General features: G+C 33.2%; 5 protein-coding genes and 1 long non-coding RNA gene across 6 annotated transcripts in view; 4 read left to right on the forward strand and 2 right to left on the reverse strand.

The window, feature by feature from the left end:
- Nucleotides 1-6,777, reverse strand: part of Piezo (piezo type mechanosensitive ion channel component) — a 219,012-nt gene extending 212,235 nt beyond the window's left edge. Inside the window, exon 1 of the mRNA XM_075297326.1 lies at nt 6,681-6,777. The gene's annotated coding sequence lies outside the window, so the exon portion shown is untranslated. The remainder of the gene's footprint in view (nt 1-6,680) is intronic.
- Nucleotides 6,778-10,462: 3,685 nt separating this feature from the next.
- Nucleotides 10,463-12,617, forward strand: Nfs1 (Nfs1 cysteine desulfurase). Its single transcript, XM_075297332.1, has 6 exons — nt 10,463-10,733; nt 10,854-10,945; nt 11,006-11,217; nt 11,270-11,478; nt 11,544-12,135; nt 12,200-12,617. Exons 1-6 carry the CDS (start codon nt 10,601-10,603, stop codon nt 12,351-12,353), a joined length of 1,392 nt encoding a protein of 463 aa, XP_075153447.1. The 5' UTR covers nt 10,463-10,600; the 3' UTR covers nt 12,354-12,617.
- A 1,510-nt stretch (nt 12,618-14,127) lies between these two features.
- Nucleotides 14,128-15,401, reverse strand: Hacd1 (3-hydroxyacyl-CoA dehydratase 1). The gene has a single exon (XM_075297333.1). The coding sequence runs from the start codon at nt 15,334-15,336 to the stop codon at nt 14,611-14,613; it is 726 nt and encodes a 241-aa protein (XP_075153448.1). The 5' UTR covers nt 15,337-15,401; the 3' UTR covers nt 14,128-14,610.
- Nucleotides 15,402-17,842: 2,441 nt separating this feature from the next.
- LOC142227021 (uncharacterized) lies at nt 17,843-20,128 on the forward strand. The gene is made up of 4 exons (XM_075297334.1): nt 17,843-18,202; nt 18,287-18,561; nt 19,076-19,217; nt 19,281-20,128. Exons 1-4 carry the CDS (start codon nt 17,913-17,915, stop codon nt 19,960-19,962), a joined length of 1,389 nt encoding a protein of 462 aa, XP_075153449.1. The 5' UTR covers nt 17,843-17,912; the 3' UTR covers nt 19,963-20,128.
- A 1,067-nt stretch (nt 20,129-21,195) lies between these two features.
- On the forward strand, nt 21,196-22,765 carry LOC142227022 (uncharacterized). Its single transcript, XM_075297335.1, has 5 exons — nt 21,196-21,391; nt 21,460-21,569; nt 21,622-21,838; nt 21,891-22,034; nt 22,505-22,765. The coding sequence occupies exons 1-5, from the start codon at nt 21,317-21,319 to the stop codon at nt 22,739-22,741; spliced, it is 783 nt and encodes a 260-aa protein (XP_075153450.1). The 5' UTR covers nt 21,196-21,316; the 3' UTR covers nt 22,742-22,765.
- Nucleotides 22,766-25,118: 2,353 nt separating this feature from the next.
- Nucleotides 25,119-25,602, forward strand: LOC142224963 (uncharacterized). Its single transcript, XR_012719207.1, has 2 exons — nt 25,119-25,348; nt 25,405-25,602. It is a non-coding gene; the product is annotated as an uncharacterized LOC142224963 (long non-coding RNA).
- Nucleotides 25,603-27,276: the final 1,674 nt, after the last annotated feature.

Here is a 27,276-nt window from a genome sequence, read left to right on the forward strand (position 1 = left end):
TAGTACCAACCTTCAAATGATTCGTGTCAAAATTTGACGTCTGTAAGTCAATTAGTTTGTGATATAGAGCGTCTTTTGTGAAGCAACTTTTGTTATTGTGAAAAAAAAATTGAAAAAAAGAAATTTCGTGTTTTGATAAAATACTGTTTTCTAAAGGGGAAAAATACGGTGGAAGCAAAAACTTGGCTTGATAATGAGTTTCCGTATGCAAAAGTCAAGCGTGGTGAAATGAGTACGGAGGACGGTGAACGCAGTGGACGCCCGAAAGAGGTGGTTACCGACGAAAACATCAAAAAAATCCACAAAATGATTTTGAATGACCGTAAAATGAAGTTGATCGAGATAGCAGAGGCCGTATGCGGAAGCTCTGTGCAAAATGCGTGTCGCGCGAGCTCACATTTGACCAAAATCAACGTGTTGATGATTCTGAGCGGTGTTTGCAGCTGTGACAATGGATGAAACATGGCTCCATCACTCAGTGTTGCCAGGTTAGGGGTTTCCCCCCAAATTTAGGGGGTTTTTTCACGTTTAGGGGGATTTTTAGGGGTAAAATTTATTTGGGGGGATTTTTGGGGGTAAGCAATTATTTCAGACCTTATAAAGTGGAGCAATTCTCAAGCAAATTCGGAACAATTCTAGCATGAGTTATGAGAAAAAAGATGAGGGAAGTCAACAAGAAGATCCTAAATACAAACAAGGTTGCAATAATATTATTTTCGTAATCTTTTTTAAACTCTTCTGTTGAAAGGACATTTTTAATATTTGACAAGTTTAAAAACAATTGTATCTTAACTTAGCAGCTGAAAGCTTTTTAAGGATGTAATAATACTGTTACGAATGTGATATTTCTAGATTTAAGTTTATTTAAATTAGTTTACGTTAATTTAAATTTCAAATTGTAACGATAAAATTACGTCATAACTTGTTAGAGTCATTTCTTTATTTTCTAGTACTTTCTTAAACATCTTTTGTGTTTCCAATCGTTCATTGTAAAAGTAACGCCTTTTGTTTTATGCCTGCACGACATCTACCTAATCTAGTAGAATGCACTAGATTATTAGCATAAGCCTAAAAGTATGTGTGCCATATCACCTGTAAAATAACGCCGAAAGAATATTCCAGATGGCTGTAGGCAATGAAGATAACCAGTTGAATATGTGGTGTTAGATAAATTGTAACAAGATAGTTCTAGATGGTTGTAGGCCAGACTATCCAGAATTTTCGAAATCGTCAAATCACGGTATATAAGCCCCTGGCGGAGGGTGCAGTCAAGTCAGTCGTAAGCTAAAGTTTATACAGTACACATCGTAGAGCAAATAAGTGAAGCCATCAGTTAAACTAATAAATTGTAGATTGTCGTTATTTGAAAAGGACTGTGTTTTAATTATCGGGTTATTAAACACGCCGCAATATAAAAACGTAACAATACAATATGTAAATTGATAAACATTTTGTATTATTACATCCAAAGAAAAAATAATTTCCTCAGGGATGAAATTTTAAACAAACGAAAATCTCTTTTGTTTTAAAGTATTTTCTTAAATAGCAAATTTTATTATTTACTTCAAACGAAAAAAAATAGCATCAAAAGAAAACTTAGTTTGTCTAAAATTTCGTTTCTCAGGAAAGAACTCTTCTTTCAGGATATATATTTGTATTAAATTTAATTTTTAAAGTGTATCACTACAGGAATTTTTCACGAAATTTTGGGACCACTTTTTGTACTTTTTATATACTGAAATTTTTTGGGGGTTTTTGAAAAAAGCTTAGACCACTTTAGGGTTTTTTTCTTAAGATTTGGGGGGAAGAATCAAAAATCACCTGGCAACACTGCCATCACTACAATCCTGAGTCCAATCGACAGTCGGCTGAGTGGACAGCGATCGGTGAACCGTCTCCGAAGCGTGGAAAGACTCAAAAGTCCGCTGGCAAAGTAATGGCCTCTGTTTTTTGGGATGCGCATGGAATAATTTTTATCGATTATCTTGAGAAGAGAAAAACCATCAACAGTGACTATTATATGGCGTTATTGGAGCGTTTGAAGTTCGAAATCGCGGCAAAACGGTCCCATATGAAGAAGAAAAAAGTGTTGTTCCACCAAGACAACGCACCGTGCCACAAGTCATCGAGAACGATGGCAAAAATTCATGAATTGGGCTTCGAATTGCTTCCCCACCCACCGTATTCTCCAGATCTGGCCCCCAGCGACTTTTTCTTGTTCTCAGACCTCAAAAGGATGCTCGCAGCGAACAAATTTGGCTGCCTATTTTGAGGCAAAACCGAAGGAGTACTACCAATATGGTATCAAAAAATTGGAAGGTCGTTATAATCGTTGTATCGCTCTTGAAGGGAACTATGTTGAATAATAAAAACGAATTTTGACAAAAAAATGTGTTTTTCTTCGTTAGACCGGGGACTTATCAGCTAACCTGTTATAACAGACAAGTCTACTAAAAAGGGATCGCAGTCAAATTAAAAACTATATAAAAACAAGTAAGGAAAGTCTAAAGTCGGGCGAGGCCTACTATATTATACCCTGCACCACTCTGTAGATCTAAATTTTCGATACCATATCACATCCGTCAAATGTGTTGGGGGGCTATATATAAAGGTTTGTCCCAAATACATACATTTAAATATCACGCGATCTGGACAGAATTTGATAGACTTCTACAAAATCTATAGACTCAAAATTTAAGTCGGCTAATGCACAAGGGTGGAACACAATGTTAGTAAAAAATATGGGAAACATTTAAATCTGAAGCAATTTTAAGGAAACTTCGCAAAAATTTATTTATGATTTATCGCTCAATATATATGTAATAGAAGATTAAGAAAATTAGAGTCATTTTTACAGCTCTTCGACTAAGCAGTGGCGATTTTACAAGGGAAATGTTGGTAGTTTGACCATTTTTGTCGAAATCAGAAAAACATATATATGGGAGCTATATCTAAATCTGAACCGATTTCAACCAAATTTGGCACACATAGCTACAATGCTAATTCTACTCCCTGTGCAAATTCAACTAAATCGGAGTTAAAAATTGGCCTCTGTGGTCATATGAGTGTAAATCGGGCGAAAGCTATATATGGGAACTATATCTAAATCTGAACCGATTTCAACCTAATTTGGCACGCATAGCAACAATGCTAATTCTACTCCCTGTGCAAAATTTCAATTAAATCGGAGTAAAAGATAGGCCTCTGTGGTCATATGAGTGTAAATCGGGCGAAAGCTATATATGGGAGCTATATCTAAATCTGAACCGATTTCAACCAAATTTGGTACGCATAGCTACAATGCTAATTCTACTCCCTGTGCAAAATTTCAACTAAATCGGAGTTAAAAAATGGTCTCTGTGGTCATATGAGTGTAAATCGGGCGAAAGCTATATATGGGAGATATATCTAAATCTGAACCGATTTCAACCAAATTTGGCACGCATAGCTGCAATGCTAATTCTACTCCCTGTGCAAAATTTCAACTAAATCGGAGCAAAAAATTGGCCTCTGTGGTCATATGAGTGTAAATCGGGCGAAAGCTATATATGGGAGATATATCTAAATCTGAACCGATTTGGCACGCATAGCTGCAATGCTAATTCTACTCCCTGTGCAAAATTTCAACTAAATCGGAGCAAAAAATTGGCCTCTGTGGTCATATGAGTGTAAATCGGCCGAAAGCTATATATGGGAGCTATATCTAAATCTGAACCGATTTCAACCAAATTTGGCACGCATAGCTACAATGCTGATTCTACTCCCTGTGCAAAATTTCAACTAAATCGGAGCAAAAAATTGGCCTCTGTGGTAATATGAGTGTAAATCTGGCGAAAGCTATATATGGGAGCTATATCTAAATCTGAACCGATTTCAACCAAATGTGACACGCATAGCTACAATGCTAATTCTACTCCCTGTGCAAAATTTCAACAAAATCGGAGCAAAAAATTGGCCTCTGTGGTCATATGAGTGTAAATCGGGCGAACGATATATATGGGAGCTATATCTAAATCTGAACCGATTTCAATAAAATTTGGCACGCTAGACTACACTACTAATTGAACTCCTAGTGCAAAATTTCGACCAAATTGGGGTTATACTCAGGCTTCTAGGGCCGTATAAGTGCATATCGGGCGAAAGATATATATGGAAGCTATATCTAAATCTGAACCGATTTCTTCTATTTTGACCTAAAACACATACTTGTGTCAAATTCGAAGTCGATTGGGCTTAAATTACTACCTAATCCCTTGGTTACAAAAATGTGTTCACGGACAGACGGACAGACGGACATGGCTATATCGACTCAGGAACCCACCCTAAGCATTTTTGTCAAAGACACCATGTGTCTATCTCGTCTCCTTCTGGGTGTTGCAAACATATGCACTAACTTATAATACCCTGTTCCACAGTGTGGCGCAGGGTATAATGAAACAAAAGAAATATGTTTCACTATATTATACTCGTCACCACACTCCATGCCAGTGTCTCTTTTTTATATCTCAACTACTAAAATTACTTCTGTTTACCGATAGGTGTTTTTATTATGTACTCGAGGTGTGTGCGTGACTGAAATTTCACTCACACTCACGCACATTCACGAAGCAAAATGTTTATTCACGCATGCTCACGCACGATACGTGTGGTAGCCAATCCCACTCACGCACATTCACAAAATGAAAACCAGTACTCACGCACGAACTACGTTTAAAGACTCACGATTCACGACAATTCACGTGATTCACGATAAATTCAATAGACTCACGACATTTTCCTAAGGGAAATCAGCGAAGGTAACAAAATTCAAAACTAGAATATAGTTCGAGAGCTAAATTAATTTCAGTTAACATACGAGTATGAATTAAATTTTTTTCGTGAGCGTGAAATATGCAGAAATTTTATTCACGCACATTCACGAACCGCTTTTATTTCTCACGCACGACCTATTTATTTTAGTCCCATTCACGCACATTCACGAGGGTTGCTTTGGATTTTGTTCATGTTTCACGTGATTCACGCGTGTCACGCGCACACCTCTATTATTTACTGTTAAATAGAAATTCATTGTTTTTAAGTTAGGCCATTGTTTGAATTTAAAATACATATACACTTTATTATGTTCGTTGGGTACTAAATCCAATATAAATGATAATGAAAACTTTCGGGACTTGAAACTTCGTTAATAGGTCAAATCATTTTTTTTATTTAGAATCGAAAAATCTACATGATTGTCAAAAATTGGACCAATCGGATAACTTGTATCAAAGTGGATTTAAGCCAAACAATTTTCAAATTGCATGTGCGTAAACTTTTTTATGTTACGGTTCCTACACAGAAAAAAATATTACCAAAATATTTCCAATTAAAAAGTTAATTGAAGTTGAAAATTTTTTCAATTAATAAATTAATTGATACAATTAACTTTTTAATCATGATAGAAACATTAAGTTAATTAAGTCAATGATTGAAATTTTTAAAATGTTTAATTAAAAAATTAATTGATAAATTAACTTTTTAATCAAATTCGGAAGACTAATTCAGTTAAAAAAAGTGCTGTTTTTTTTTACTTTTTTAATTAAAAATGTATTTCAAACAATCATTTGTTAATCCAAATAAAAACTCTAAGCCAATCTAACTACGTAATTAAAAATAGTTACCTTTTTTAATTAATAAATTAATTGCGTTTTGCAATCAACATCAATTAAATTTTTAATTGAATCAATTAAAAAATTAATTGAATTTTGCTGAAAAAATCAATTAATTTTTTAATCAAGATTTTTTTCTATGCCCAATTAAAACTGTGATTGATACTATCATTTTCGTGATTGAAGACATTTCAATTAAAAAATTAATTGGATCAATTAATTTGGTGATTGAATCAGAGAAAAAATTTTTTGTGTGTAACCGCTCCCAACCAAAGTTAAGATAATTTGAAAATAGTTAAGGGGTATCGTAACGAAATTTCGCAGATTTTTTACTTACAAATTTCTTGAAGTGGGGTTGCCATATTTATAAGGAAAAACATATTTAATTCAATATCTTACAAAGGCGAATCATTGTTTACCATCTGAAACAAATATAACATTCTGCAGCTGTTTGAAATAAAATCCCTTGACTTTCCATAAAATAAAAACAAGGAAAACAACAAGTGACGTGTAGAAAATCTTTTTGAGTAAATACGGCAAATAATCTCCAATGAGAGGTTTGAATGAATTTCTATCACATATTATAAATGACAATCACTTCAATACTTTTACTCTCTTTCTCTCCGATTAACTCCAACAAACTGTAGGCGTGGGAGTTATGACTACACCAATTTTGAAAAATTACCTATATAGGATTTGCATTTTATTTTCAGAATTATGCATATTTGATTATTTGGTTTTATCTCTGTATAATTTATTGTCAAATTGAATTTTATTGTTTTTGCTTTTACCACTAAGGCGCTGCCAAGAAATCAGCACGCAGCCAAAGAAAACTTAAATTCTACATTTATAACATCCCCACTATTTTTTTTTTGTGACGATGGCATGTTGTTTTTGTTTCTATTCTTCATTTTGCACAGTCAATGGTATTTCCTTTTTTATTGAATTTTCCCTTGAAATATTTTCTCAAGAATTTATGAATTCACAATATGTAAAAATATATTAACAGTTGAAATTTATAAAATATTTTACTTTTTTTTGTTTGCACAGAAACGATGCACATATATTTTTTATATAGATTCAATTACTTAATTATCGTCTTTGGCAAAACTCGCGCACACGACTAGACACCTTGAGGATTTGGAGAAAACTGACTACAATTTCAAATAAAATTGAAATGAAGCTCTTTGTTTTCGGTTACTCTCTTAAATTAAGAATTATCGGGTTTGTTTTGATTACTTTCTTCGTTGGAAATTCGAATATTACGTTTGTCACATTATTTAATACGCACGAATGTCATTGAGTGGCATATCATGGGAAAACAACGCAATGGTTCTTTCACATTAGTACTGCGTTCACACTATTGTTTAATACGAATAGCCGGATGTCAGAAAATGGCTGTATAATCTTTTTACAAAAATCGAATACCGGAATATATCACCGTGAATAGGACTACATGCCATTTTTACGTGCGAACATTTGCAAATTGCAAGCGCCGTCACTATTGAGAAGTTTTACCACGCCAAGTTACTACAAAAAAGTTTCTCATCGGTGCAATCATTAGGTGCCTTTTTATATCAATTTATGCGCTTTACAGACTATCAGCTTTTCTGGACGACAGTGCTCATGTCGAACATATCCCATATGTTGTGCACATTATAAGTTAAGTCCGAAGGCATAATCGATACTGCTGCATGTTTATGGGATCGATAACACATTTACCGTTTATTTAGTTATCGCCGACAAGTCGTATCGTTCCGACACACTGTAAGATTCTTTACAAACACCGACATTCCGTCCGGAATAACCGATAGTCTGTAAAGCGCATTAGAATACGCCAATAAGAGCCACCGCAAACTATCAGAAAAAGTGAATTTTAAGGTAGTTGTAAAAGAATCATTGTGGTCAAGTAAAACACGATTGTGTATATGTTTATTAAACTGATTAAACTTTTATAAATTCTCATAAATATAAAATTTATACCACTATCACAACACATTTGACATACTTTTTTCATTAATAATAGAATGATGTTGATTAATGCGCTTTACAGACTATCAGTTATTCCGGACGGAATGTCGGTGTTTGTAAAGAATCTTACAGTGTGTCGGATCGATACGACTCGTCGGCGATGACTAAATAATCGGTAAATGTGTTATAGATTCCATAAACATGCAGCAGTATCGATTATGCCTTCGGGCTTAACTTATAATGTGCACAATATATGGGATATGTTCGACACGAGCACTGTCGTCCGGAATAACTGATAGTCTGTAAAGCGCATTATGCGCTTTACAGACTATCAGTTATTCCGGACGGAATGTCGGTGTTTGTAAAGAATCTTACAGTGTGTCGGATCGATACGACTTGTCGGCGATGACTAAATAATCGGTAAATGTGTTATCGATCCCATAAATATGCAGCAGTATCGATTATGCCTTCGGACTTAACTTATAATGTGCACAATATATGGGATATGTTCGACACGAGCACTGTCGTCCGGAATAACTGATAATCTGTAAAGCGCATTACAGACTATCAGTTATTCCGGACGACAGTGCTCGTGTCGAACATATCCCATATATTGTGCACCTTATAAGTTAAGTCCGAATGCATAATCGAAATTTCAACAATTTTTCAAACATATTTTCAAAGGATTAGGGTAATATTCAAGTTGAGAAATTGTTGAGAAAATCGCGTTCTCAACAAAAAAAAAAACAGACATTACCCTCAACAGTGAAATTCAACACATTAACATTAATATCCTCAAATTGAAATGCATCGCTACTCAATAATTTGTCAAACAATTTTCGATGCGAGTCAAATTCAAAATTAACATCGTTGCAAATACTTTTCAACCTAAATTTGTATGAACGATATCCCCACTTCAAATTGAAAGTCAAAGCCAAAATTCTATGAATTTTGTATAATTTATTCATTTTCATCAAAATAAAATATATAATAATACACTACACTACATAATACACTACAATACCAATTGATAAATAATAATCTTATTAAACATATCAACAAATAAAAAAAAAAGAAACAAACAACAAAACTTTAAATATATTAAACATTATTAGTAAACACTTTTGCATTGATAATTCGTTTTCCTTCCTTTTGGTGTCATAAAACAGCATTAAAATTTATTAACATGCGGTCAATTTGAAATTAGAAACGTACTGGACCGCGTGTTAGAATTGATTTCCAGCAGAACGAATTCACAAAATATCCATTTTAAACTGATAATAGCACTTAAACTGACGATGTGATGCACATTTTCATCCAGAAGTTGTTGATTTCAACAATTTGTTGTTTTTAACAATTTTAATTGGTTGCACTTGTAATGTTTCTGGAAACTTTTTCTTGTCGATAAGCCACTCATTTTTCATTGGTCAGCTTCTTAATGTTTGCAAGAATGTAGCATTTTAGTTTTCTGCAAAGAGATTTAAATTTAGTGACTTCTCTAAAGTGTTGATTTAATTTTTCATATTGACGTACCAATTATTATAAACTATTTGAAGCAGTTCCAGTTAATTGTCCACCTTTTTTTCATCGGTCAGCTTTTTAATGTTTTCAAGAACGTAGAATCCATAATTTTAGTTTTCTGCAAAGAGATATACATTTAGTGACTTCCTTAAAGTTTTATTTCATTTTTTATTTTGACTTACCTATTTTTATAAACTATTTGGTTATTTGTCTAAAATTTTCCATTTTTTTATTTCTTGCAATTGACCACGAACTTCGTTGCACAAATAAGTATTGAAAACCACATGGTTTTTTCGTTGTATTTTAGGGTAGTGTTTTGTCAAAGTTTTCTCATATTATCTTCAACACCTTTTCAAAGATTTCGTCAACATTTTGGCAAATTGGAAGTAATTTACAAACAATTTGAAGATGCATTGAAGATGAGCTATTTCAAGTCAAGTTGAATTTATGTTGAAAATTATATTTACCCTCAAACTGAAAAGTTGTTGCATTTGAAAAACGCTCATCCTGTGTTTATTGGGCAGTTATTCCGGACGACAGTGTCGAACATATCCCATATATTGTGCACATTATAAGTTAAGTCCGAAGGCATAATCGATACTGCTGCATGTTATTTAGTCATCGCCGACAAGTCGTATCGATCCGACACACTGTAAGATTCTTTACAAACACCGACATTCCGTCCGGAATAACTGATAGTCTGTAAAGCGCATAAAATTGACGTGTTTTGGAGGAAAACTTGTGTTTTGAACTTGTTTTTTTAGTATGGCGAAAACGACTCGTTTTGAAGTGCTTATAAAGGGAAAACATTTCAAACCCCAAAACATGCTTGGTGAGAACACCGTATTACATTCATTATGTGTGTGTAAAAGTTTTAAGAGGTCTATAAATAATCAACAATTTATTTGATGATCATTTGGTACAAATATTTACAATTTTTAAACGCGATTAGCTGGTTTAATGTTTGTGTACATTATGCTCTCTACATTCTACACACAACTCGTTTTATGTTGTAGACTTAAATAAATTTTTGCTACCGAAAATTTCGCGAGAGGTGCATACCGGCCTTTAACTCAACCTTAAACGCATTAACGCATGGTATGTAACTCAACCTTAAATGAGTTATCGACAAAAATATAGGGCGACACAGTTATCACAAAAATTAATTAGAAACAGACATATGTTTTTTTCTAATTAATTTTTGTGATAACTGTGTCGCCCTATATTTTTGTCGATAACTTGTTTACTACGACGTCGCTATAGTAACGCAGTTCTTTTTAAACCTCTCCAACATCGGAATTCATTTTGACAATCATCTGTTTTGGTTGTTTTCAGTTCAGGTTGTTTTCTGGACAGAAATTAAGAAGATTGTGAAATATTATTATTTGGCGCACCGGGCAATACATCAACGTTAATAACTCTAAATATAAGCAATTCCAACAACAGAATAAAGTTTCAAAATGTTGCGATTAATATTTACCAAATCAATAACGCCGGTGAATCCCATAAACAGACAATGGGTGGCCTGTATAAGTCAAACAGCTTCGTCTGGACAACAAAACAAAGGCGAATCGAAAATGTCATCCTCAGAAGGTATATATTCCCAAATCATTGATCTCGCTACTTTACTTTTCCCCTGGAACAACCTTATCCTTTATAATGCCTTCTCTTAATTGAGGTTATGTAAACATTATTATTTTTCTTCCGACACAGAATTTAGACAAAAACGAGTAAAACTCAATATAAAAACCGACAATATAGAAGGCAGGCCCTTATATCTGGATGCCCAAGCAACAACTCCCTTGGTAAATATGCAATCGCATTTATTTGAACCAACAGTAATTTATTACGTCTTATCTACATAGGACTTTCGTGTATTGGATGCCATGTTACCATATTTGACAAACTATTATGGGAACCCACATTCTCGAACTCATGCCTATGGATGGGAAACTGAACACGCCGTAGAAAAGGCCCGCGAACAAGTGGCAAACGTAATCGGTGCCGAACCGAAAGAAATTATATTCACATCTGGTGCCACAGAATCCAATAATATAGCAGTGAAGGGTGTAGCAAGGTATGTATAATCGGAATTGGAATTTACTTTATCTTATCAATTCATATTCCAGATTTTATGGATCAAAGAAAAAGCACGTTATCACTACGCAAACAGAACACAAATGTGTATTGGACTCCTGTCGTGCTCTGGAAAATGAAGGTTACCGAGTCACATATTTGCCTGTCAAATCAAATGGAATTATTGACATGAAACAGTTGGAAGAAACCATTACACCGGAAACATCTTTGGTGTCCATAATGACGGTCAACAATGAAATTGGTAAATAAATTTCGAATGGTATATAAGAAACTGGTGGAATGACAATTATCTCTTTTTTGTTTCAGGTGTAAAACAACCCATTTCTGATATTGGAGCTTTGTGCCGATCCAAAAAAGTTTTCTTTCACACCGATGCTGCTCAGGCCGTTGGAAAAATTCCACTTGATGTCAACGCCATGAATATCGACTTAATGTCAATTTCTGGTCATAAAATCTATGGACCAAAAGGTGTTGGAGCTCTTTATGTACGCCGTCGACCTCGTGTCCGTTTGGAACCCATACAGAGCGGTGGTGGTCAAGAAAGGGGTTTACGCAGTGGTACTTTACCAGCGCCCTTAGTTGTAGGCCTGGGAGCAGCATGTGAGATAGCACAAAACGATATGGAATATGATGCAAAATGGATTAATTTCCTCTCGAAACGCTTACTCGAACGTATAACTACGGCTTTACCAAATGTTATCCGTAACGGTGATCCAGAACACACATATGCAGGTTGCTTAAATCTATCCTTTGCCTATGTAGAAGGAGAATCACTATTGATGGCCTTAAAAGATGTTGCCCTATCGTCTGGTTCAGCTTGTACATCAGCCTCATTGGAGCCCTCGTATGTTCTAAGAGCCATAGGTACTGATGAAGATCTGGCCCACAGCTCTATAAGGTAAGACAGTGGAAAGATTCCCAGTAATCCATGAACATAAAAAATATGAAATATCCTCTTCTAGATTTGGTATTGGACGTTTTACTACCGTGGAAGAGATTGACTATACAGCTGATAAGTGTATTAAGCATGTCGAAAGATTGCGTGAAATGTCTCCCCTATGGGAAATGGTACAAGAGGGTATTGATTTAAAAAATATCCAATGGTCACAACATTAAATCACTTTTCCAATCATGGAGGAGAAAAATGTGTATTGTGTTGAACGAATCGACTGTTTTGTATAATATTATTAAAAGCATACATATATAGCGTCAACTCTATTATAGATATTAGATATTATTTCATTTCTAAGCCTTTTAAAGGTAAGCGCTAATTAAAAATTTGTTTTCAAAGTTTTTAGTAGTTTTACGATAATTTACGAATATGTAATAATTGTCTTTTTAAGACCAGAATAATAAAGCAAAATAAAATAAATGGAATAACTATAGTTGTTTAATTGGAAGTATCTACATCATTACACAGAGGTGATAATCTATTTATATTAAAAAAAAAAATCGGTTTGTCTGTAATATGCCGACAAACCATACTATCTGACTAATACCCCATTTGTTTTGCTAGATCATAAAATATTCAGTTTTTACCATACACAAAAAAAAAATTATGTGATAAAATACGATGCATTCTGTAAATTCGCTTGTACAGTTTTAATTAAGATTTTTATTTTAAACGATTTTGTTGTCTTTTGACATGTCTGCCTCTACAAGCTTCACATTTTAATGATGGGTATTAAATGGTCAATCACATTGCTTAAAGTGTTGAATAGAAATCGGGCCCCATTTTTTGATTTTAGATGATAAAAAGTAAAAAAGTAGTGGACCTATGTGAACCCTTTCAGGACCATGGGTTCTGAAAATAAAGGAACGATAGATACTGGAAAATGACAAATCTGAAGACGGGATTTTAGAGAGACTAATATGATATGATAAGATATTTTTAAATACTACAGCGTTATTACAAAAAAAAGTTAAAAGATGTGATTTAAACTTCGAGGGATTTATTTTTGTGATTCTGAAGAAAAAATAAAACTCGACTTATAGAAGATATGTTGGTAACCTTTGAACTGAAAACAATCTGCAAAAATATTTGAAAAGCAGGCATATTGCTGAAATGTCAGTAGTTTGCCGAAATTTTCTGCTGATCGTAATTTATTCACTCCAGTCTAAAATAACAAATCTCGAAAATATTTTTCTATACGATATATCAAAATTGAAGCAATATTGGCGATAGCAAAAAATGAACCAATACTTCTAGAAACCAAGACAATCGGGGAGATCGGTAGAATGTATGTAGTGCATAGCAAAAAAATGTACATGCGATGAAGACTTACTTATTTATTGAACCTTAGCAAGCTTTGAATCCAAGGAACAAAATACAACTTTAAAATAAAACCTAGCACCACTTTGCTTCAACGGTAATAAATTTCCATTTATAAATTTTTAAAGTCTTGTCTAAAGTTCATGATATAATCGGATTGCAATTCCACTCAATGGAATTTTCTTTATAGCAATTGTTTGCATAAATATTGAATACATATACAGACAATTTATAATATTCCTAATAAGCTACGTTCTAAATAGCAGTTTACAAAAGCGACACCGAAAATTAATTCAAAATTATGTATATGTTTGCTTAATCATAGTAAATAAGAATTTTATAAGTTTATCGGGAATAACAAGACAACCTAGGATAACCTGACCTACGCGAAATGTTTCTATCTATAAAATAAAACAAATAAACGAAGTAATCCTGAAAAAACAAAAAATTTCACTGTGAAACATCATTTAGAATAACACTTCATTTCAGAAAGCTTCCTCGCTTAGAAGATCAATTTAATGTACTCGACGTTGTATGACATGAAATTATAATTTACTTTTCATGCGTGCTAACCAGGTATTATTTACTGATAAGACGTTAATCAAATAAAAAAGTATATCCGATTTTAAATAAAATGAAGTTTTATTTTAAAAACATATATTTAAAACTTACTACCACATTCATTTATAATTCGTTAAATTAATTCAAATTTATATTCAATGTACAAATCAAAAGTTCAAATGGAAATAATATAAGCAAATAATAAAACCAAAAAAAAAATAAACTAATAATATACAAACAAATACATACACTGTATGTAAAATGGTTGTTTATACACACGTTTAACTTCCAATAATGAACGAAGGGGAAAGTCAAATATGTGGAAATAGCAAAAATTTTAAAGACATCATTATCATCACAAATGCATTTAATAGATACAAAGTTCAATATCAATGACTGACCACTAACAGGTTTTTTGAGGTGAAAATATGTGTTATCGTGTCAGGGCAAATAAGATTTCGATAATGATATAATACGTCTTAAAATTATATTTGTATGATATCTCCTCGGTGGATATGTTATGAAGAATATGCTTCCAATTTATTTGGTCTTTTTTTCTTCCGAGTTACTGGATCCACCACCCAAAATCTTTCTACGTTGGGCAAACATATGTAAATACAATTGTGGAAACAATGGAATATAGCTCAGCATAATTATCCAGAGTAGGGCAAAGTAAGAGAATGTAGCATTGTAGATATTTGGCATCTCCACAGACCACACACTTGTGGTTTTTGCATAACTTTGAGCCCACCAGAAACACAGCAATTCACCGGTAACACCAATTGGGTACAAAAAGATGAATGTTGTATAGCGCAGAAACACCAAAACATATGGCACACACTTTACAATGTTTAGAGCATAGTATCCATAACGTATAATTTCCGTAATGCACCATGCAAATAGGGCAATAGGTAATCCGGGTGATTCTTTTGCTGTCGGTGTAGCCATTACAACTCCAACCACTACCATCATGCGGCTGAATACTTGGAACAGAGTCAACATTGGGTTCGACTTCACCAATCCAAATGAGGCATTAAGAATTTCCACAAAGGCAGCATTCTGGAAAATGATTACGGATAAACGAGTGTAATCCCACAATGTTATGCTGGCTCTGAATTCTGCTCCTTGCAGCAAATAGTAATTAATCAATTGATATAAAATATAACTCCAGCCAACGACCTGTATGGCGTTATAAGCGAAGAGGTACGATTTTACGACGAAACTTTGGCCTTTAGCTGGTGGTTTTCCGGATTTAGTCGCTGCCATGATTGTAGTTTCAATTCCACCTCACCGATCCAATGTATTAGACGATACTGGTGAGTGGGTCAATGGTTGAACACCCCAAAAGCAAAACACTTTCACTAGTGCTGTGGAAGAATTACTCAAATCGGTAACGAGTATTCGATTACATCTTTCCTAAGGCACTGTGCCAATTTACACAACTGTGGCGTTTATCGGTGGGCGAAATGCTGTTTACATGTATTTGTTACAGAACTCGCTAGAAGTTAAAGGCATGGTCATGAATAAACTTTGGTTTTATGAGAGGATGTCAAAAGCACGAGCCGTGGTTAGTGGCATGGGCCTGTATCTACGGTTGCCACTCGATCCATAAATAATCTACCAACATTTGGAGAAAATTTTTCAAAAAAGTACCAAACAAAAAAATTTTATTTTGCAAAGTTTTATTTCTATAGAAAATTTTATGAAAATTGTATTTACATAGAAAATTTTATCATATTTTTATTTCTATAGAAAATTAGGTCAAAATTTTATTCCTATAGAAAATTTTATCAAAAATTTCTTTCTATATAAAAATTTGTCAAAACTTTATTTATATAGAAAATTTTGTCAAAATTTTATTCCTATAGAAAATTTTGTGAAAATTTTATTTTTATCAAAAATTTATTTCTATAGAAAATATTGTCAAAATTTTATTTCTATAGAAAATGTTGTCAAAACTTTATTTATATAGAAAATTTTGTCCAAATTTTATTTTATCAAAAATTTATTTCTATTGTCAAAATTTTATTTTTTCAAAAATTTGTTTCTATAGAAAATTTTGCCAAAAATTTCATTTCTATAGAAAATTTTGTCAAAATTTTAATTCTATAGAAAATTTGGAGAGGAATATTCGGCAATATCTACCAAAGCACCAAGAATTCTACCAATCTACCAAAAATTAAACAAACTACCATTGTGGGTAAAATCATACCAACTGTGACAACCGTGCCTGTATATCGCACAGAGTCATGAGATACAGGTCGGATGAAGTGGTAAGACCATTCCTACTGGATAGTTTAGTATCCTGGAGAGCGGCAAAGGGAAATCTGTGATTTCAGTAACCTTCCTTTTAAGCCCATTACTGTTCGACTGTAGTTTTTTGAGACCACTCAAGTAGTTCCTATCAGTGGTTGGGATTGTCTCATCTGGTCGTGTATTGCCTATTGTCGATTGAAGGGGATAGCTGAGATTGTTGGGTTCTTTGACAGTAGGTTCCAACAAAATCAGATGTATATCGGCTCGAATTCAGAGCCGTGTCACCTAGTTAGTTCGGGCTAATGGTAGTGAATGTGTTTCTGTGGGAGGGTGAGTAATGCTTACTGATATGGGATTTTCAATCACAATATGAGAAGGTTTCGGTATTGTGACTACAAATGGGTAACATCAGCGCGTGATTGATAGCGAACACTCTGGTCAGATTTCACTGTTACTGAATTGCTTTCAATATCACCGCCACAAAGGAAAAGGGTTCTGAGCAGACCGATCGGCAGACTTTGTCCAGGAAATAAGATAGGGATTGGGATCGGGGTCAGTCAGAGCCGTGTCACCTTCTGTCAAGTAAGATCGCAATAAGAAAAAGGAACTTAGTACCCACCTTTAGGTGAGTACTATGTTCGGCTTTTTCACCAAAACACTAAATTAAAAGTACAAATATATTTATGAAAACGATTATATTTTGATCAAGTCTTACCAAGTAATGGATGGAAAAGATCCAAGGAATTGATTGCAACTAATTTTATATTTCTAAATTAATTAATTAAAAAAAGTAACCGTGAAAACAAGCTGGTTTTCAGCTTGAAAACTGAACATAGTAATCAGCTTTTATTAAAAAAAAAAAACAACATATATATAATTTTATGCCTTTTTTAATGATTTAGTTTTCTCTTGAGCAATTTTAGCGGCTAAACTCGAACTTAGTACCTACATTAAAATCTTAAATTATCGAAAAGAAGGTCCAGGTTACTAACGCCCGTATGGTAATAATAAAGGAAATAACTTTTTCTAAATTTGGGGTTTGTTCTAGTTCGCTATAGACACCCCCCTTATTCAGGCTCAATACGGTAGCGAATGTCAGTACTAAATTCCTTCACTTTGGAAAATTTGCACAAGTATTTATCGACTTTATTTTACAGATAAAAGTTTAGTACTACTAGTTGCCGTCATCGTCCGATCGATTGTATAGGCTAAAATCAAAGACAAAACGAAAAAATTATAAAAAAATATTTGCCAAAAAAATTTTAAACTTTTTTATTTTATCTTGAATGATCTACAAAGAATTTTTTTAATGATTTATTAAATAAAAAAGAACTTAGTACTAATAATGCTGTACGATTTCCATTTTTTAATTCACTCTTCAATTATTTGCAAATTGAATTATGACGTTACTATATAAATCTATTTTCCGTTACGTCGTCAATAATTCATTAAAACTTCACAATCTGGCAACATTACTGACGTATGGAAGTGTTCAGAAAAACCAAACTTTCTTAGTTTTTTCATATTGTGTTCGATGAAGGTACGATAATCGTATGTCAGACGGGTAATATTTTGTAAAAATTACGATGAGCAACAAGGAATCTGATCTGGAATTCGTAAAATTAGTAGAAAGCTATCCCATACTTTATGCCAAAGAACATACGCGCGGCCACAAAAATTCCAGTTTAAAAAATGACGTTTGGCGAGAGATATCACAAATACTGAAAAAGTCGGAGGTAGCCTGCATCACTCGATGGAAATCAATTCGTGATCGTTTTGGCAAAGAATTTCGGCGGCAACAACTTAATCCAACAGATGTAACGAATTGGGAGTTGTTTCCCCATTTATGGTTTCTAAAGGACCATTATAAACAAGGGTAAGATTGTGACGTGCATTGCAATTTGTCGAGCATCTGTACCTGATTTTATATATATGTACATATGTTGCATTTTATTCCTAGATGTGCGAGCAATAGTGATGTGGTTGAATGCATTAAATATGAACCTAAAGTGAAAAAACGTAGAGCTGTTCGATCCGATGAATACATAGATGAAGATTCTGGTGAAAATGGAGATATAAAAATCTCACCCGAAGAGTTGGCGTTGAATCAAAACATCATAGCATTGGTGAGGGAGCACGATGTGCTGTATGATCGGAAAAGAGTGAGAGATTCCAAGAATTTAACTGCTAAAAATGAAGCTTGGACGACCATAGCAAATACTTTAGGAATATCGGGTAAGTGAAAATGGAGTAATTGAAAAAAATGTTTTTAACGATTAAAAAAACTAAATTAAATATCAGGAATCAATTGAAGTCGTGATAGCATGGGGTAAATTATAGTTATTGTGTCATTTTTTGAAGGGATTGTTTTTTAAATTTTTCCACTAGAACCAGAACCACCAACTTTTTGTTACTGAAATATGGTGTTTTGATATACCATGAGTTTGGTCAACATCAGAAGGTAGATTTTTATGAAAAAATCACATTTGTTTTTATTCTTTAGATCAAAACTTTTGGATCAACTCGCACTATATAATATGCCCCAAAAAATACGAAAAAGTGTTGTGCTATCCTCAAATTGTATAATTCTTTTCCTGAGCCGTTTTTGAGAATAACTCTGATATCATTCTTTAGTTAAGGCTTCATAATTTAGAAAATTAGATTTTGCTTTAAAAAAGGCACAAGAAGCACTTCTATATCAACTCCGACATACTTCCAAAAAAAATTATTGATATTAATTTCTTTTCAGAGGAAACTTGTTACAATAAGTGGAAAAAATTGCGAGACCGCTTCTCCAGAGAATACCGACAACTTCAATTGAATCCAGAAAAACCCATTACATGGATATATTTCAACGATCTTCGATTTTTGGAAAGCCACTATAGAAAAGGGTTAGTAGCGTTATTGAAATTGTTGCTATATGTAAAAATAAATATTATATTATTGTTTTACAGAGTTCCATTACCAATCGAAGAAATTAAACGTCGAGAGAAAAACACCACTACAACCACAGTAGTATCTCAAACATCCGTCGACAATCCCTGGGGAGATGATTATAGTCGTGCATATTACTCGGAAAATGAAGAACACAACGAGGATAATGATTTAATAACGGAAGAAACCGAAATACAAGAGCTTCAAGAGCAAACCTTTGATGAATTCTTATTCCTACCAAATAAGAAAGTTTGCATGAGCAAGCCCAACCAAAATCACCAAACAATGCAGCAGGTTACGTATCATGTACAGGATATGACGCCAACAACTACATATGTTACAGCAACACAGCCATGCACATCTACCACTATTACCACAACAGAAAGTCCAGCACAAATGGATCCCGAAGATAAGATCAGTAATGTCATTTTAAATATTGAAAATGTTTTGAAACAATCACAGGATTGTCTAAAAGCCATACAAAATCAAAAAGTCCTACATCAGAATGAATTGCAACAACAGCAGCATAACATTAGTATGCAAACGGATATGCTTCAGAAAGTTCAAATATTATTGGATGGCCTACACCCGGATCAAAAATCGAAGGCAGAACGTAAAATTTTGCAATTCTTATGTGAATGTCAAATTAAGATATTGAATAATGAGGAAGTAGCCGATGTCGCACCTGTACACATATATTGATTGACAAGGATCTATTTAAATTTGTTTTTAATCGCAAAAAAATATATATATAAAGGTTTGTTACTGAACGAATATACGGATTTTCTATAATTATTTCTCTAATTTACATTTATAATGGTAATGTAAGAAATTATATGAAATAAAAATTAGTGTTACTGTAAACAAATGCTATTGGAATTGAATTGATTCTAACAATAGCTAGGGAACATATTTGTCCTTTTCGAATTTAAGGAGATAAGGAAAAGACAACTTCGCTGTGTCGATTTTAAAGCTCAGGGAAAGTAGTTTCTTTAAACTGTGAAAAGGCGACTGGTTTTTTTGCGATTTTGACTGCCAAAACAAATTGTTGAATTTTTTTACCAAAAGTCCAAAGCGACCTTCAGCGACAAAGCGAATGCATTCACTTTTTCATTCTCAGAAAATGACCATTTCATCACGATTACTTTCATTTAAAAGAAAATAAGCTTTTTCAATTGTCTTTTGTATTATTGCCCATTTAGTTATAATAAATAATGCCAATAAAAATATATAATTTGATTAAGCTTTCACGGATCAATTTTCTATTTTAGCGGCTAAACTTGAACTTAGACCCATCTAAAAGTCATTTGTCCCTTGTTGTTGGAACATAGATATGAATAGCCTTAATGAGGCGCTATTTACCATGAAACCAACTTCAATGAACTTTTCCTCATCAACTCCTCAGTTTTTGCTACATTGCATTAAGTTAAACAATCGAACATTACATACCTTCGGACCATGTCTCAATTGCAGATATTATCACCATAAAACCAACATCAATAAACCTTTCATCATCAACCCATGTTTCACTAACATAATTTATCATTATTTTGAGCTCTGGCCATTAACAAATTCACTTAATAAATTAATAAACATTTCTTATAATTGGTATTCAAAAACAATAAATAGCTATCCAATTCCTAATGTGTTTATTATTAATGGCAACTCTGCTCACTTTATTATGTCAACATACGTTAGTGGTACATAAACATGTAACCGGTTATTTCGATGACCAAAATTTATTTTAGAATTTATGATAAATTGAATGAATAAATTTATGTTTTTTGTGTTAACTCCTTCTTACTTCATATAAAAGAACATTTTCAACAAGAAAACTAAGTCAACTCTTGTTACATGGAGTATAACTAAATTTCGAGAAACCGGATTTTTTTCGAATAATAAGTAAGTTTGTATTGTTTATGTATCACTAGCTTGGAAAAAAGTTATAGAAAACTTCATGCCCGCTTTTACCATAGAAATTACTGTCAATTGTTTTGCATATGGAGAATAAAATATATATCTAACGTTGCCTAGATCCAGTTTCTTAAAAAAAAAAATGGAGGCCGATAATTGGGATGAGCATACCCGTAATAAAAGGTCAAGATCAGAAAATTGGAGTGAAGAGGATAAGGTATGATTAATATTAAAATAAGTTTTAGTATTACTGCATAAAGATCAATAAATAAACTTTTTTTATAGGAGCTCTTGAAACAGTTGGTAAGAATGAGGGTAAAGGACATTGAAAATAAACACACTGATACAAATACCAACCATCGGAAAAAGAGAGCTTGGATGGATTTGGAAAAAGAGTAAGCTGAGAATTTACTATAGTGTTGTCATTGCATTCGACTTATTTTGTAGGTTTAATAGCAAGTGCTCGTGCGTAAAACGAACCGTCCAGCAATTGAAATCACAATGGACTACTATAAAAATTCAAGCCAAAAAGGAAGCTTCCGAATGTGGCATGAAACCCTTGAACAATGAGTCCTTATTCAGCAATGATATAGGGTCATGGCTTTCATCAAGTCAATATGCAGAGGGTGATAATGAATATGACTCTGAAGCGGCGTTAACGAAGGTAAATGAATTTTTCGAAACGAGCTCTTCCAAACGGTTGTCTTTTATTCTAGTTAACTGAACCAACAAACGAAAACCCATGTCTGGAAGTAGAAATCCATTCAGATGTTGAAAAAGAAGAGGAAGAGAAGAAGATGAATGAAGAACCCAAGCCCGATCCAGATGTATATAAAAAGATTCGTCGGCCTAAAAAAAGGGTTAGTACATTTCATTGGTTCTACACTGTGGTATGATAAATTTCTCTTAAGCCAAATTGATTTAAAATTTATATTTAATGATTTTTAGAATGGAGTTTTCCATAAAGTTTAGAATCAAGAAATTTTTATTATTAAAGATCCGTTACATATTAAAAAATAAATTGCTACATATTTCAAATAAAATTCTTAATTTTTTTTTTTCAAAATTAATTGCGATGACAATTCAATAAATAAATAGTAATAAAAAACATATTCCCTATTACTGTAAATCTTACGCAAACGCTTTCGTATGAAAAACAGTCACTCAAATTCGAATCAATTCAGGATGCTTTCAACTCTTACTCGAAATAGATCAACCAAAACCAATTTGAAATACGAAAGAAAGCTATCCCAATAGATGGAAGCAGAGCAATATATACATTTTTTTTAGGTATTATAACTCAACTATTACCAATATTTTGTTTTTATAGAAATTTCCTACGGATAAATCAAAAGTTGCAGACAATAATATAGCTAAAATCGCAGCGAATGACATTGAATGTCGTAAGGAACTTCATCAGATGCAAATCGAAGCAGAAAGGAAAAAGATACGAAATTTGGATCTTGAATATGAGGTACTTCAGGCCAAGCTTGACTTTTACAAAGACCGAAGAAAGCATTCATTTATGAAAACATTTTTTAACTTTGAAACTCACACTAAACCATAAATAAAGATAAATTTAGAACTAAAACTATTTAATGTTTATATATTTATGTACTAAAGTACCTAGTTCTGGGTTTCCCGAGTGATTTAATTTTACGAAGTCTACGAGGAATACAACAAAAATTAAGATTATGAATAAAATTAAAACTAATGGCAGATTGAATTGCCACATCCTTATTGATATGTGTAGGATGCAAAGTATAAAATATATCCCACTTCTTTTGAAACTCTTTATTAAACGTTGATTTATTTGATTATGAGTATTAACTCATAATCAAATAGCGCATATGAAGCAAATTATTTTCGATATAGTTTTTAAACGATAAAGGCAAAACAAAAAAAACTTGAAACACTTGAAATGCTATTTATACAATTGTATTTAAAAATTATTCTGTATAAACGATTTTAATGTAGATTTAGCTATTCCTTTAGTAGAAGCTGTTTGAGTAAAGAATTCAATATCTTCGTCCTGTTCCCGTATGTCTTCATCAAATCCATCTGAAATATATATGGAAAATGCATTTGACATTCCAATCACAAATTAAAATTCTTAAATTCTTACCTGTAGTCAAGTCGTCCTCCTCTATTGCAATGTTATGAAGTACGGCGAGAGCTAAAATAACCGATTTTCCACTCGACAGATTTATGGTCAAACCATCATGTAAGCAACGAAATCGTTGTCGCCATAGGTAAAAACATCGTTGGACTGTTCTTTTTGTTGCCATATGAGATTCGTTATATTGTTCTTCTTTTACATTTTTCGGTTCCTCCAGAGGTGTAAATAAATATGGAGTTAGTTTGTATCCTGGTACCCCTAACAGTCGTCCTTCAAATTCTCCATTTTCAAGGCGTTCTTTAATTCGGGACTCGTTGAATATTCGATAATTTTGAGTACTATTACTCCACTCAGTTTCAATATCGCGGATTTTTAAATTTGCATCACAAATTATCTGCAAAATTAAATTAAAATTAACATTTTGATAACTTTTATGAATTAGGCTTTTCACCTGAACTACTAACGAATCGTATCCTGTTCTGTTAATTTTGTATGGGGTTATTCTGTAGGTTTTCTTGATTTTTATGATTTTCGATTCGATAACACCAATCACGTTTGGGAAATTGTGTATATCGTGGAATTCTTTCATCACCTGAGCCTGTTCTTCATGGGATTCTGGCATTTTTATTTTATCTTTAGCATGGGTGCATAGAGCACGAGCAACTCTAACACATATTCTAGATACCGTTGGTTGTGAGATACCATGGAAGTCACCAGTATTATTTTGATGCTAAAAATATTTGATATTGGTATCAACCAAATGATGCACAAGTTGAAAATATTTACTTCTCTGCGGCCCCAACATCGCAATGCCACCATTACTTGCAATTCAACAGGTGTTCCACATCCTCTACTATCCAATTCAATGTCCTGCTTGACCAAGTCTACAATTTTCCTTACAGTGGCTTTTCGAAATCTATATTTGTCTTTAAACTCGTCATCTTTCAAAGAGAATGGATTAAATCTATCCCTATAAGTCCGTGGTAATTGATAATTTGCTATTTGTTGAATGGATTCTAAGAAGAAAATATTGATCAGTGAATTAGCCGAATTTTTCCATTAGGAATAAATAAATTACCAATTGTTTTAATTGCAAGGATTGCATTCATATCTAAAATTCGTTAATACTATATGTTAAAAATGCAGTAAGGGGATGACCTAAATAAGAACCTAAGCGACGTCGTCGTGGTTGGACGTCAGCTGTTTTAAAACTTGAAGGATTGCCAAGTTATGAGATTAAACGGAAACATATTGCAGAGAAGATACTTGCATTTTCATTCCCAAATCCCAAGCATTACTAAATGGTGGAATAAAGTGGAGGATCTCAGGCAAAGTGCACGACACGTAAAAATACCGAAAATCCTTAACGATTTCGGAAAAAGGAATAAATCTACTGTAGCAAAAGTTGTTAAAAACAAACAAAATTTATTTGGAGTGTACGAGAAAGGATTGTAAAGCGAAAATGTGAAGTAAAAAATTTGTCGGAAAAGCCTTTTCGAGATATCGACATCTGAAAATCGGTATTTTCCTTTATATTTTTGTTACTTTTGACAGCAATTTTTTATGAAATGAATAAAATTGCCCTTTTTTGTGTACTTGGTAATAATAGTACATTTTAAAGAGAAAATGTAAGGTAAAAATTTTGTCGGAAGAGCGCAGTTGGCCGGCTTCGGCCGGAGTTTAAGACTTTCTTCTATGGAAGTAGGCTAACACGAACCCAAAGTGGATAGGTTGCCGGTCTTCCAAAGTGGGCTAACGTGAACCCAGGACCTCTCCTGGGTACGCTGGCCAAATATTGGACCAATCGGACTACTTCCCTGCCAGCATTTCAAAGTTCCATTTCAACCTCATCGTTACCACAGACTCGTAAATGTCACTTCAACCATCATGAAAAGGTACATCAAAAAGTACATGCAAGTAATTTGCCATCCCTACTGTTAAAAAAGCCATTTTTTTTTGTGAAACGCCAAGCGCAACCAGCTTGTTATATTTTAATTAAATAAAAACGAAAATAAAGTTCTGAAAACATAGATTATACGCTTAAAATTGTGAAAGGTATATTGGTGAACAATTTGGTGATTTTCCAAATGGAATAAAGTGATTGTTTTCAGATATTTTACAGACACGCTGCCTCCATGGAATAAAAACACTGGTTGATAGACGCAGCAACATGTAACTCGCTACTTGTAACTCAACATCATCATTAATGCCAAAAATTATGTTAAATGTAATGTGATAGTGGTATAAATGTTATATTTTTAAGAATTTGTAAATGTTTAATCAAATTAATAAATATCTAAACAAACGTGTTTTACTCGACCACAATGATTCTTTTACAACTATCTTAAAATGCACTTTTTCTGATTGTTTGGAGGGTCCCTTATTGGCGTCGTTCTAAATTGATCTATAAAGGCACCTAATAATTGCACTCATGCGAAACATTTTTGTAGTAACTTGGCGTGGTACAACTTCTCAATAGTGACGGCGCTTTTCCGACGAGTTTTTGATGTCGTATATGATTGTTTTCGACGTAGTGGGGATTCTCAAAAGAGTCCCCAAATTCAAAAAATGTTGGCAGGGTTGTACTAAAGTTGATTTAAGTCCTAATTGAATGTCCTTCTAACAATTTTCATCACCTCGAAACCCTACTACTACTCGACATCTAATTCTCAATTAAATATCGCCCCAATTGGTTAGAAGTTGAATGCTGTAAAATTTATTTTGCCTCAATTAAATAATAAACCTACCAAACAAGCATCTTTCATAACAATATTTTATGCAGTAATTTTTGTTTTCGTTTTTTTACATTGGTTATTAGAGAAAAACAATACGCAAAAAATTTCCATGAATTTCCCTGCCAGCATTTCAAAGTTCCATTTCATCCTCATCGCTACCACAGACTCGTAAATGTCACCACAACCATCGCGAACTGTGATGGGGGAAGCATATCAAAAAGTACAAAATGTACATGAAAGTATTTTGCCATCACTACTGTTAGAAGAGCCATTTTATTTTTTGTGAAACGCCAAGCGCAACCAGCTTGTTATATTTTATTTAAATAAAAATAATTGTGAAAGGTATATGGTGAACAATGTTCGACTTTCCAAATAGAATAAAGTGATCGTTTTTCAAATATTTTTCCAGGCACGCTGTCTCCATCGAAAATAAACAAACTGGCTGATAGACGCTGCAATATGTAACTTGCTACTTAAAACTCAACATCATTCTTTTATTAATGCAAAAAATTATGTTAAATGTGTTGAGATAAACCGAAAAATGTTATATTTATAAGAAATTATAAATGTTTAATCATATCAATAAACATCTACACAATCGTGTTTTACTTGACCACAATGATTCTTCTACAATTACCTTAAAATGCACTTTTTCTGATAGTTTGCAGGGGTTCTTATTGGCGTCCTTCGAAATTGATCTAAATAGGCACCTAATAATTGCACTGATGAGAAACTTTTTCGTAGTAACTTGGCGTGGTACAACTTCTCAATAGTGACGGCGCTTTTCCGACGAGTTTTTGATGTCGTATATGATTGTTTTCGACGTAATGGGGTTAGAACGCACCATAGATAAAGTTTAGACGCCACTATACGTTTACGTAGCAACACTGTATAACCAAGCCTTAAAAATATCGACTAATCATGTTACAGTAACTTGTACTCATAAGGGTTATAGTGTAAAGAGTACTTTATTGAAATACTCGTTCATTCCCCAACATTACTATTCGGGCCGCAAGTGATTCAACTCGAAAAATTAAATTTATGCAAAGAATTTCACCCGAAATTCATTAAAACTAGTCTCAATCTAAGCAAATTATATAAATAAAACAAACGAAGATCAAAATCTACCTGACTTTCATAGTGAAAAATCTATTTGATACCAATTGGGGGAAAACGACGAAGACGTGAAAAAAAAAACGCAGAGGAGTAGTCGCTGAGGAGTGCGTGTTTGTATAAGTGTATATGTGT

This window comes from Haematobia irritans, chromosome 2 (genome assembly GCF_050003625.1).
Source record: "Haematobia irritans isolate KBUSLIRL chromosome 2, ASM5000362v1, whole genome shotgun sequence".
Taxonomy (NCBI): domain Eukaryota; kingdom Metazoa; phylum Arthropoda; class Insecta; order Diptera; family Muscidae; genus Haematobia; species Haematobia irritans.

Coding starts and splice junctions, on each gene's coding strand:
- Nfs1 (XM_075297332.1), top strand. CDS start 10,601: ATGTTGCGATTAATATTTACCAAATCAATAACGCCGGTGAATCCCATA. Junction 11,479..11,543: donor GACGGTCAACAATGAAATTG/GTAAATAAATTT, acceptor TTTTTGTTTCAG/GTGTAAAACAACCCATTTCT. Junction 12,136..12,199: donor CTGGCCCACAGCTCTATAAG/GTAAGACAGTGG, acceptor ATCCTCTTCTAG/ATTTGGTATTGGACGTTTTA.
- Hacd1 (XM_075297333.1), bottom strand. CDS start 15,336: ATGGCAGCGACTAAATCCGGAAAACCACCAGCTAAAGGCCAAAGTTTC.
- LOC142227021 (XM_075297334.1), top strand. CDS start 17,913: ATGAGCAACAAGGAATCTGATCTGGAATTCGTAAAATTAGTAGAAAGC. Junction 18,562..19,075: donor AAATACTTTAGGAATATCGG/GTAAGTGAAAAT, acceptor ATTTCTTTTCAG/AGGAAACTTGTTACAATAAG. Junction 19,218..19,280: donor GAAAGCCACTATAGAAAAGG/GTTAGTAGCGTT, acceptor ATTGTTTTACAG/AGTTCCATTACCAATCGAAG.
- LOC142227022 (XM_075297335.1), top strand. CDS start 21,317: ATGGAGGCCGATAATTGGGATGAGCATACCCGTAATAAAAGGTCAAGA. Junction 21,570..21,621: donor TGGATGGATTTGGAAAAAGA/GTAAGCTGAGAA, acceptor CTTATTTTGTAG/GTTTAATAGCAAGTGCTCGT. Junction 21,839..21,890: donor CTGAAGCGGCGTTAACGAAG/GTAAATGAATTT, acceptor CTTTTATTCTAG/TTAACTGAACCAACAAACGA.